The sequence below is a fragment of the Diceros bicornis genome, chromosome 27 (assembly GCF_020826845.1).
Source record: "Diceros bicornis minor isolate mBicDic1 chromosome 27, mDicBic1.mat.cur, whole genome shotgun sequence".
NCBI classification, from domain to species: domain Eukaryota; kingdom Metazoa; phylum Chordata; class Mammalia; order Perissodactyla; family Rhinocerotidae; genus Diceros; species Diceros bicornis.
The window spans coordinates 27,286,680-27,299,633 of NC_080766.1; the positions used below are offsets into that span (position 1 = coordinate 27,286,680).

Below are 12,954 nucleotides of genomic sequence, written 5' to 3' on the forward strand. Positions count from 1 at the left end.
CAGTCGCTCCAAGATTTTGACTAATTCAGCATGTTTTATGGGTTACCTCCCTTCCCTGCACTCCATCCCCAAACCTAATTTCTCATTCTAAGTCACTCTTTTATATGGTCCCTGAAGACTGATTTGACTAACCATAACGTAGGATAAATTTCTGTATTCTGGAAACTAAATTACTTCGCGTATTTAAAAAAAATTCCTCTCTTACGGAAACTACTTTAATTTAAGAAAATGACCATTATAATCTCACGGTTTACTTAAAACAATTTTGAGGGGCGTTCCAGTCAAAAACCTAATTATCATGTAATTTTTGCCAGCAAAAGAAGTAGCAAAAGACTACGGCAACCAAAAAGATATATTATTGATAAAAAGTAGACTGCAAGTAACAAGACGAGTTTTATGGAAATGAATTATTACTTGAGTTAATTGGGAGCAAATACAAGACAGGGTTTAAGCAATTCAATTACTAGACAACGATTAGCAATACTCTAAGACGATGGGTATATGAACAATCATGCATGAGGTTCCAGCAGATGATGGAAAACTTGTAGGCACTCAACAAACAGGGGCTGCTGGCACGTGCTGCTTGGCGGAGGAGGACTTTTACCTGGATAACTGCTTTCTTATCAGCTTTAGGCAAGTTCTTTGCTTGACGTTCTGCCTCTTCCCACTCTCTCATGACCTACAAAATGAGAAAACATTTGAATTTAAAATCATCAGTTCTTTTTTCAAATACAGATTTAATAAGATGGATGATTATGTTTTTCTTCTATATTTGACATTTTAGACATTTAAAAAACATTATCACGTTCCCTTCCTATCTCAATAATATTTCAGGTCCCACTAAAATGTAAACAATCTATCATAGCAGCATATTAAACATAAATGTTCATGTTTATTGCAGGAGTATAGCCCTTTGAAGCAAGTTGGTCTTTCTTCTTTTCCTGAGAAATGGCTGAAAGTCTTTTATTTGATGTGCACAAATGTCAAAGATTCATAAAAGGCATATATTTCCTGAACAAGGTTTTCCAACATTAAATTGAACACACTGGTTTTAGTCTTTTGGGAAAGCAAGTTATAAAATTTCAAACTATCTATTTTTCAAACAGTATGGCAGGAAAAAAGCATATATAACATTTTATGCCTGTGTACACATTCCATGAACAGAGTGCCAAAAAGAAGTACATGATGAAGGAAGCAAAAGAAGACTTCAGGAAAAGAAGACTTTTGTTGTTAAAATCCTAAGATCCACCCCATTAAAGAACTGATGGGTAATTAGGGCCTTTTGCTTGCCAACTCATATCATGAACTGTCAAGAATATCCTAAATACCTCCAGAAATCCCAAGAGAGTATACACATTATAATGTTCGGAATGTAGCAAAAAGTATTCTTGGCAAGTAACGCTAATTTAGTAACCAGGCTAATCTGTTTTGTAGGCAAATAAAGCTTCCTCTTCCCATCTTTGATGTTCACCCAGGATTTCCCAGAGACAAGTTCATTCACTGATCTGAACGTGAAGAGGAAAAACGTCTGCAGCTGTGCATCTTGTTGGACGAAAACGATTCTTGGATTCTTACCACCTATGGCTGCCTTTTCCTTTTCCAGTGTACTACTTGCTGTCAAGCAGTATTTTTTTTAAGTGCAACTCGTACCTGAGCTAGGTAAAATAAAAAACAGAAAGATCAAGGAAGCAAAAGATCAGTGTGTTGATAGATATGTACTTGCATACCTGTGGACTTCCAAAGCATGAGAGAACTTGATTTCTGTACTGTAAGAGCCTGTTATTTATAGGTATTTATCCCTAAGGAATTGATTTTTCTGACGTCCTTCAAGATCGCATAAAAAAAGAACCTTGGAATAAATAACTATTGGTAGAAAAGTTGTATGAGATAATACCCCATTAAATCACCATATGGGTTTTTAATTAGATACTTTATTGTCTATTAGCACTAATTCGTTATATAAGATTCAAGACAAGCTTCCCCATGTTGTTTTCATGAAATTATGCAGAAAATAGGATGGAATGAATTTTCTATTACACTTGAAGAGCATGTAAAAAATAACCTAAAAAGTTCACAGCAAAATTAGGAAAAATGCCCCACCTTCATGAACAAGAAGAGAACACAGAAGAAACACATGGCCCCAGATGCTCTGGTGTCTCCAAGAGTTAATGAAGGGCACCTGTGGCGAGGGGGCTATTGAAGACTACTTTTGCTTTATAGATGAGATAAGGCTTGCAATAAAAATATTTCAATTTCCTGCTTCGAGAATGTTCACTGTGGTGGTATTCTACCACGAATTCTCCAGGCAAGGAATCTTAAAATTGGTTTGAGAGAGAAGTCAAATGTCTTAATTGGAATGTGAAAAACTGATTTCCTGCATTACATTAAAATTTTTACCATCTCACTTTGTATATTCAGAACCTGGACTTTCAGCTCTGAGCAGGGGAATCCATGGAATAATGAAGGAGATTTATTTAGCTAATGAATTGAAAATAGGCATTCCTATAGAAATGAAATAAAATTTGGATTTTCAGAGGAATTTAATAATATCCTACACCCTCACAAATTAAACCTATACCATCACCTATACCATCACGCTAGGCCTACTTACTGAAAAGTAAAAACACACAACATAGGCTCAACAACTCTCTTTGAATGATGGCTTCCACCGAGGCACACTGATAAGAGATAACATTACCGCTGACCTGCTGCATATCAGACCCTGTATTAAGTGCTTTACAAAATCTATCTCATCTAATTGATTCCCCACCACAGCCTGCGAGCTCAGGCATGGTCATCCCCATTTTATGGACCAGGGTAAGTTACCTGTTCAAGGTCATGCAGGAAAAAAATGGATGAAGAAGGATATAAACCAAGATCTTCGTGGCTCTAAAGACCATCCTTTTGCCCCCTATGGCCCAATTTCCCACTAAAAAATGGCAGACCCAACAGGTAAGCTAAGTTTATTCATATTTGGTGACAGGAAAAAGGGCTGTTACTAAGATGTTGACGCTTATATTAAAAATAATAAATTTAGAGAAAGGTCAACTTTCATTTTGAAGAACTTCATTTTAAGGATATGTTAAAACTGCTCAATTCATACTTATATTTATATATATTGAAATATATATAATATATAAATATATTATATAATTATTGTAAATATATAATAATATAAGCATTTATAGACTGTTTAGATTCTAATATTTGCTAGATACTACTCATAACATAACAGAAATCTGTAAGTTTAGAGTGATCACGAGCCCCAACAACAAATAAAAAACCCCAAATACAAAAAAACCCCCAAAATCCTCTGTATTTGTAAAAAATGAAATAAAAACTCTACTAAAAATCAATTAACAACACTAAAATTTTTTAACTAAAAATTCTCAGGATCTAGACTTTGCAGCTGCTCCCCGTATTCTGATAAAGCAATTTTCCACTGCACACACAGAAGTATCAGTATCATCCAGATTTATGGATCTTCAAAGACTTGGCTGTTTCATGCAGAGAAAATGACAACTAATACAGAGAGATTTAAGAGGCAGGCAAGTTCAAAGTCAAACAGTCCCCACAATTCAGCACCATAGATTATGAAGATAAACTCTGATCTCAGGCGTTTCTCTTGCCTATAACCACCGGAATCTAGCAGACAACTCTGCTCCCGGAGAACGTCCCTTAAGACATCTCAGCTATAGCAAGTGACTGCAAAATGAGAAAATCTATCAAAACTTATATGAACTAAGTTATGGGTTAAACAGATGTGCTAAAGTAAAGTTATTATTCTAGGAGAGATCTCTAGTGTCTGCAACTAGTAGAGTATTTCAAATCAGTATTCTTAATAGGATCAAAATGACCAAAATATACTGGAGAAAAATTTCTGAACTTGTATTAAAAAAAAAGGACTATTTAAGTGGATCTACGAAAGAAATGCGAGGTTAGTAAGTTGCCTTATATAAACTTATAGGGACTGAAAATTTACAATCTAGCTGGAGAGAGAAGACATATATCAAAAAATCACTAATAAAACTGAGGAACAAATATTTGAGATAAATGAAAAGAGCAATGACCCATCGTCCCATTCTGAGGACTACGTGGGGTATAGGGGATTGGTGAGATTTGCCAATGTGAACAAGAGTGGGAGGATCTTTCCAGAAGTCAACTCGGAGAGCAAAGCGAAGTCCAAGATGAGTTCAGCCTATGTTGAGCGGAGCGGCCAAACAAGAATCGCCGTTTAATGCTGCTGATATGATGGTGGTAGCAGCCGGGGTGGGAGAGGAAGTAAGAAGACAGGAGTCAGGGTACACAGGGTTGGGGTACGGGAGTAGGCACTGGAAATGCCAAACTAAGCGTCGTGTTTATTTTTGTTCTTATTCTTTCTTTGGACTTCATTGTCCCAAAAATGGATTTTTAGAGCAGTAAGAAGGCTCTGAAAGCTTCAGAAACAAGCAGTGAGATAGGATTTAAGCTTAAAACACATCACTGCAGGGGCAATAAGTAGGACTCACAGTCACTCTATGCTTTGTTAACCATGATTATTTACCAGCTTGTGTCTTTCCTAACGAAAAGTCCCATTTTTCAAAAGAATTGGCTTCAGGTGAAACCTCAACTATTCGACTAGATTTCTAGTTCAACTTGCTTTTAAGTTTTCATCATGCACAGCAACTAGAACTGCACATTATATTCCAGAGTGAAAGTATTATGAAAGTTTTTTTCCCCTTAATGTTCTTATTCCAAAGTAGATTCAAGTACCGTGGTTACTCATCTTTAAAACCAAACAAAACAAAAGAGTAATTGTGTCATGCATTTCTAGATAAACTAGTAGTTCTATATTTTAAAATACAGGTTTTATTATTATTTAGGTATGGCGAAGCCAACAGATCAGGAGAGGACTACCACTGAAAAGATGGTTTGTTATCTTTCCCAAGAGGAGGTGGCATGCCACGCCATGGGGGGGTGTGGAGGGGGACACGGGGAAGCACCAGGGTTGGTCAGGAGACAGTGGGAGTGAGAGGAAAATGTGGACAGGAGCCTTTACTGTGGTTTCTGCAGGAATGAACGAGTGAGGCAGGGTAAACAGGCTTAGGATTGGCTAGTTTGAATAATTTTGGTGGGCTCTGGGGTTTAGAGGCTGTCCCGAGTTGTCTGGTATCTGGTTTGGGGTGAGTAGGGCAAGCGGATAGTGGCCCAGAGTGTAAGAGCCTGATAAAGAAGATAGTTGGGGAGTATGGGTTTTGGATAGGTGGGTTTGTGTACGAAAGGTGTGCCTACAGGCCAGTCATTTGCTACCTCTAGGAACTGGCTAACTCAGGGAGAGGCAGTCTCCCAAGGGTTAGTAAGGCCCCAGATGTCACATCTCCAGAAAATAAAAAGGTCCGATTAATGCAGTCTACTAAAGACTGATTATGATCTTAGAAAATATATGGCAGGCTGTTTCATGAATCTTGTTTAATGTTTATCATGAGAACTTTTAAGTATTTGTGCTAAATATGACAAGAATTAGTCACGTCTTCTGATATTTACACAGAATATTAACACCAAAAAAGAATGATTGACTTTAATCTGAGATCTTTCTTTATTCACTCATTTATGTTTCTTTGAATCTGACTTTTATTTGTTTTCTACATTCACTCTCAAGTGTATAGACTACAAGGTTCTGAACAGTGACTGGCAAGTAAGTACTAGATACATATTTGTTGAATGAAGAATCTGAGAAAGGGCTAAAATTCTCAGTATTATCTAACTCTCATACAACATCCAGCACCTGGTAATAGGCATAGCTTAAATTGTAGTTGATATTATTATATATAAATTAACCATGTTTTGGACACAAGTTATTTTTCAACTTGTTTCATAAAAAACCTGCTTAAAAAAATAGGGTTTGCAGCATGATGTAGTGAAAGGAGCATTGTACTAGGAGCAGGAAACACTTGGGTTCCAGGTGCCATCTCTGTGTTACCTACATGGCTTTGTTCTAGAGTGGGAAGCCAATCTATTGAACCTCTGTTACATTATCTATCATTTATGGGACTAGATGAAATGATCACTGCAGCTCACTTTGGTTTTAAGTTCCTATGGTCCTATGAATTAGCTTTGTAAGACATGTTAGGTTCAAAGTTATAATAATTTGGCATTTAATCCACAAATATTCATCTGTACTAAAGAACATTTTAAGGGATTTTAACTTACAACATCATGATTACAGGACTATTCTATACACAGAGTAATAAAACCACTGAGAATGTTGTACACATAACTTAATTTGTGCTGACAAAATCCTACTATTCTTACTATACCCGGATGTTTCTTAGGTGGCATGCTCAAGGAGGATGCAAAAAAACCAAAATTGGTACCCTTTCAGCAAACATTTAAAATTAAAACTTTATGTCTTTAAACATCTGGCTAAAATTAAAGATCCCCACCCATCTCTAGACATTCATTGGCCATGAGGCCCCGGGGGAGACTCCAAGACAGAGGCAAGTCCAGATTTCCCTAACATGGTAGGGCTGAAGGATGGAAAATCACCTTTACCTGCGACATTCTCTCACGGTGTTTGGCCTCCAGCCTCTCCTTGGCTTTCTGGAAATGGGCATGTTCATTCTCATCTCCAGGTGTCTCGAGATATTTGTCAACGGCATCAGGGGTGCTGGCTGCTGTGGTAGGAACTATAAAGTAGAAGGGAAGGAGGTTTCAGAAGAGAAACAGAATACCCAATCATTTCAAAGAAAAGCCATATTTTCCGTTTATTCCAGAACAAAGAATTTAGGAAAGAAGCACACACAAGATGTTAATGCTGTTTAAGAGAACACCACGAGACATTTCGCAGCACAGTAAGGATATGTTTCACTCCTGTCAAGTGCAGGGTGAAGGAAAATCTTGAAAACAGTCCGTTTTGTGATTATAGTATTATACTTAAAATTCTCTGCAAAACAAGCATGCATAGAGCAAAAACAGTTGGTGTTTAATACAAACATGTTGCCCCAAATCCCTATGCTTTGCTAGACTAGTTTTTGTAATCTTCAAAGTAAATGATGGTATCACCAATATCATACCTTAAGATTCCTGCAAAAATCTAAAATTAGTCTATTCTAAAGAAATCTCAAAATTAGTCTATTGCAGAAAAACTGCACCTCAGAATAAAGGTAAATCCTACATTATGTATTTTAAACAGCTTGATTACAAAGCCATCTTTTGTGAGAGAGTATTTGAAACACTACCAAAAAACTCATAAACATCAATAAACGCATTTTTGAAATCACAATGGGCCCTTTCTGCCTTCACAGATTTGGCAATAGTCAATCAATTCATTATACGGGCTGTCAAAACGAAAGTGATTTCTATTTTGAATTCCACTAATACTGCTGAGCAATATTATTGAGTTGCAACATATACTGCTATATTATGTGGAAAGAAATATCCATAAAATTGAAGCATGTACTATAAAACAAAAATGTTTAACTCAGGAGCTGAGTGAATTTTAATGCCTATACAAGCAGTTTTCCAAAAGATCAGTAATGACCTGTGAGACTTCAGAGCATTTACGAGCTTATTAAAGAAAAAAATGAAAAGAAAAAGAGATTTTCGTTTAAAGAAAAAAGCACGTCAGCTGAAAAAATGAAATTAGGTGTTTTCACTATATTCTCAGGTCAAATCAATTTAAGCATTTTATTCAAAAGGATATTCAAATATCACCAATGTCTTAAGTATTCTTCTTCACTAATCTTATCTAATTATTTGACTATTATATTTGAGATATAATATCCCAAACAGGACTTGAATGAGAAGAATTTATTGCTGAGTCATTTTGAAACTAAACTCTTAAGATAAATGCCTTTTATATATACTTCAAGAAAACATCTGGAATCTTACCAATCCAAAGGCTCCAAGATTTGAAGCAAAACTGGAAGGCTTTTTTGTTACATAATTAAATAATATCCTTAATTTTAAAGAGAAACATTCATTCTGATTTCTTCCCTTTTACTTCAATCATTGTTTATAATTATTTTTTAAAAAACAGAAACAGTTTAGATGTCTATCCAGATGTTGCTTTCAAGCGGAAGGAAGGAGGAAGGGCATATTCCTGGAATGTTTTTCAACATACTTGTGTGTCCACCCCTCCCTTCCTCCACTCCCAAGGATTTTGAGTCCCTTGGTCTGGGATTGGCACAGGCCATACAAATTGAAAAACAGCTGCCCCCGTCTTCCGTGTAGTGGACAAGGGAGAGCATATTTTAGCAGCAAAAGCGAGAAGGAAGCAAAGAGCACAAGCTTGCAATTAGGCGACCCTGATTTGAATCACACCTTGATTTTAGTCTTTCTTAGACTAGCTGTGAGCCAGGGCAAGTAGCTGAAGTACTCTATGTTCCAGTTTCTTCATGTACCAAGTGGCGGTAACATGCCAACCTACTAGGAGGGAGGGGAAAACGAGATGCCACACCATGTGTCAGTCACCCTGCAGACAGTGTGGCACACAGGGTACGTCATGCACGTTAGCACCCTTTCCTCCTCCGTTGCTTCTTTTGTTGTTGGTGCCTTCGAGTCGATTCCAACTCCTAGCAACCCTGTGTACAGCAGAGCAGAACCCTGTCCGGTCTTTTTGCGCCAACCTCTCACCTTCCGGCACCGTATCAGACAACGCTCTGCTGCTTTTCATAGGGTTTTCATGGCCAATTTTTTTGGGAATTGGGTGGCCAGGTCCTTCTTCCTAGTCTGTCTTAGTCTGGAAGCTCTGCTGAAACCTGTCCTCCATGGGTGACCCTGCTGGTATTTGAAATACCGGTCATAGCTTTCAGCATCCCAGCAACCACCAGAGTATGACAACCCACAGATGGGTCATGTGGTTCCCTGACCAGGAAACAAACCTGGGCTGCATTGTGAATCTTAACTATGAGATCATCAAGGCTGGCTCCTTTGCTTATTACATCCTACTCAAATCTTAGAGTTCATGCTAACCATAAGAAAAACGAGCTACTTTTATTTCAAATCAACTGAAAATGAATTACACACAGGACTGCGAAGTACCACCTAAAGGAAAATATGGATTTTTCTACAAAATCTGTGGTATAACACACATCAAAGGCTGAAATAATTGAAAACGAACCCCTGTTTTTTAAGACTGAAAAATAATTTTCAACTTAAAATCCTTTTAGTGAAAAAGAAATCAAAGGTAAATTTTTTTCTGTGTAAACTCAAGCACACCACTATGCAAGTATGTTTAACTTAATCATTTCCCAACTTGAAAGAGAAGTGGTATTTAGAGTTTTAAATCTGTTTCCCACGGTTTTAATCATTTCCTCATCTTTACTGGTACAGCTCAAATGAGAACAAGTTAAAGTTCTTTTGGCACAGTACAATCTGGCAGAATGACAAAATTAGGCAAACCATATTTTACATTTTGAACAAATGAAAATGTATAAATATTTGGGGTTATATTCATGGATCAAGATAGCCATCGGCAGTAAGTGTCATAACCACAGCACGGTACCCTCTTTGGAAAACTGGAATTATAAAAGTTACTATATAAGTAGGAAGGTTCTTCAACTCTATGGTTTGCAAATTTTATGGTTTTCTCCAACTCTTATGGTTTGCAAATATTGTCTACTGTGTTATGGAAAGGAGATAAACACTAAAATCTGAGTCACTGTAATCTCATTAGCCTAAGTTAAAATATAGCTTTGCAATATTAAGAATAAAATAATAATAAAGAAATGAGCATGTGAAGTATGTTAACAGGATTAAGAATATTTCAAGTACTAAACCTTCTTTTTTAGGCACAAGGAAATAAATACAAATACCACATTACATATTTATTCCATTTAATCATGAAAAATTTCTCTTCAAGTAAATCCTTGTTAGTGATCTCTGTACTTCCTCCAGTTGAGGACTTTGAAAAGTTGTCTCTCTTTTAATCTTTAACTCAAACTTTTTAGCTATTCATACTAACCCTCCATCTCAGTGTAAGTGAAATTTTCCTGTATTCATATCAACCAGCAAACCAGATCACTATCTAGTCAAGGAGAGAAGAATGATGGTACATGTTGATATTTTAAAATGAATTTGGTATTTCATTATCACTTCCCCTCAGGTGGTGAGGAGTAGGAGGTGAACATTTTAAAGAGAAGTTTGTACAGAGAGGTCAGCTTCTATTTCTCTAATATTTCTGCATCCTAAAGGCACTGTCATACCAGGACTGGCTGCCATTTTGTGACAAAGTCCGTGGTAGGCCAGAGAATGATAAGGAGATGGTGGGCAGGGGCAGGAAACCTGTGCCCTACGACCCCACCCCTTCAAGCTGCTTCCTTTTGGCAGGAGGGGCTCAAGGAATGTCAGGGTTATGTTCCAGGGCACAAAGGAACAGGAAGCTATATATCACAGGTCACCTAAAACACAGGCCATTTTAACCACTTAGAAAGTGGAAACAGAATGGCTTTAGGAGGGTTTGTTTTTGTTTTGTTTTTTAAGCTACCACAAAGCAGTTAATCCTGTTCAGACACCTCTGAGGTTCCTTACGTCCTGTGATGTGGGCTCAGATTTCCAAGTTGGCTAAATAATAATAGCCTCCATTCATGAGCATCTACTGTGCTAGACACTTCACACGTGCTCTCATTTAATATGTGGGGGGAAGAAAAAATTACCCTATTCCATATACTGCATAGAGGAGAAATACTGTCATTTAACATATTCACTCACATATCCCCAGACACACACAAATGAGTCTGAATTTAGAATTAGGTAAACCATGAAAAGGCTGTAAACTTAATATTTAGAGCAGTAAAGGGCTAACCCGTCCTCATGTCCGGGGCACTGGAAGCGGTTGGTTTTGTTAATGAACAACATGAATTGGCAAAAAATATGCTTTGTTATGATATCTCTCGGCCTATGTTCTATCAAACGGCTGTTTCTGCCCTGAATGCTATCTGGTAAACGACCTCCAACCAAAGTTCAGCAGAAGCAGGGTTATGCAACAGGGGTCAGGTGAAAGATCCCACAGAACAGGAACTTGAATGATCTTTTAGCCTTCAGTTCCTGCACCACCATGCTCATTCATGCCTTCTGCAAGCAAGCTCGCTGGGTATACTCACCTTTCTGCAGAAAACTAGACTTAAAACCCACAGTTAAACATCTTTAGCTCTAGGTTTTGATTTGTAGTTGCCAAATCATTAGCAGCACTCTCACCATCACATGCATGGGCTTTTAACTTTTCAAATGACCTTCATATTGATTTTCTTAGTTCAGTCTCCTAATAGCCTTGTCGAATATAGTGGGATACACACCTTTTAATACTGAGAATGGGTGTCTAAATGTAATACCAAATGAGAAAATGCAACAGAAAAGCAGTTCCAATTCACAGCACATTCAAGTCATACCCTCAAGGTGAATATTCTGCTTCCAAAAATTTCGCGGCCTTCTGGATGACTAATGGTTTCCATATAAGCCTTATCCTTTGTTTCTGCAACACTGGCAGGTCAGAGGTATCTGAGAAGCTAACACAGCAGCTTGGATGTAGACTATGCTGCCTTGTGTGTGTCTGTTTATTCCTCTATTGTTCCATTCAACAAAAATATTACAGCCCCCAGGACACGTGAGGCATATGGGAGACACCAATGAGCAAAACACAGACCCTTCTCCTTGTGGGATTATATTCTAGTGAGGGAAACCACCACCACACACACACAAAAAAACAGAACAATAAATCACATTGTTAGAATGTGATTTGTATTATGGAGAAAAAGAAAAATAGAGCAGGGTTAAGAAGAAACAAGAGTGCCGGGGAAGTCGGGGGAGAGCCTACAGCAGTAAGTAGGTGGCCAGGCTGGGTCTAAGTTAGAAGGTGACGTTTAGACAATGAGCTGAAGCTCCACTTCCCAGTTACCTGCTGGAAGAACATGACAAGAAGATGAAGAAACTAGCACAAAGGCTCTAAGAGGAGAGTGAGCCTGGAAAATTCCAGAACAAGCAAGGTCAGTGTGGCCAGAGCTAAAGAAGCAAGGGAGAGAGGAGTGAGAGAGGCAGAAAGGAAATGGGAGGCAGATCAAGAAGGGCCCTGAAGCCACAGTAAGGACTGTCAGGAGCCAAGGGGGGTTGTTTTGAGGAGGGGAAAAATGTGATGTGACATGTTTTCAAAGGATCACCCTGTCCGCTAAGGTACAAAGTGGAATAAAGATCTTTTAGAAGTAAAAGATAAAGATGAGGGTGGCTTGGAAAAATAGCAGGGAGGTGGTGAGGGGTTCTCATGGAAGGCCCCCACATACCCACATACATAGACACAAGAAGGATCACAGATTCGCTTCTTTCTCTCCTCACAAAACTCTGTTACCTAAACCATAGGGAACCAAATACTGTTTTCACATATCTGTGAGGGTTCATTTCAGTTTTAATAATGATGCACCAATGCTTGTCACAGTCCTTCTTCACATTGTAATCTCCTCTTTCAGTACCTGCCAGAGCTCTATTTGCGGGGAGGGGGAGGTAGCAGGTTTGCTTTCAGTTTATGAATGAACGCTGGTGCTGCACCCAACATTCCTGTCACAAAATACACCACCATCACTGGGGACAGAACGCCAATGAAACATTTCCCCTGAGAAAACTTTATAATTTTAGGGAAGTTACTTCAAAACAAAGTGAAAATTGGTATTATCCTCGGAATGTGGTAGAAATCACTCTCCTTGCCCATTTGGAGGATCTCGGTATCAGAGACACCAGCTAATTTAACTGTACGTGTGCCAAATACTGATTTTAGTTCTGACTGTATAATCACTGCATAGTACTCCCTTTCATATTCATACCAAAGACAGCAAGAAATGTGGAGTCAAAAACAGAGACATTGTGAAAAACTGCTCTTATCATTTTGATATTTGTTTGTTTCCTCTATCTCTAGGGTGACCAATTTTACAGTCGTAATGGGCTCCGGATGCAAGAGGAGGGATAACCCCACTTTCAAACAGTAACAACTGT

General features: G+C 38.0%; 1 protein-coding gene across 3 annotated transcripts in view; it reads right to left on the bottom strand.

The window, feature by feature from the left end:
• The window catches only part of APP (amyloid beta precursor protein), a 258,874-nt gene that overhangs the window by 80,206 nt on the left and 165,714 nt on the right, over positions 1–12,954 (bottom strand). For all 3 annotated transcript variants that reach the window (XM_058522959.1, XM_058522957.1, XM_058522958.1), the window contains 2 exons: positions 6,532–6,665; positions 605–679 (listed from right to left, as the gene is read on the bottom strand). In XM_058522959.1, coding sequence (XP_058378942.1) covers positions 605–679; positions 6,532–6,665 — 209 coding nt within the window. The remainder of the gene's footprint in view (positions 1–604; positions 680–6,531; positions 6,666–12,954) is intronic.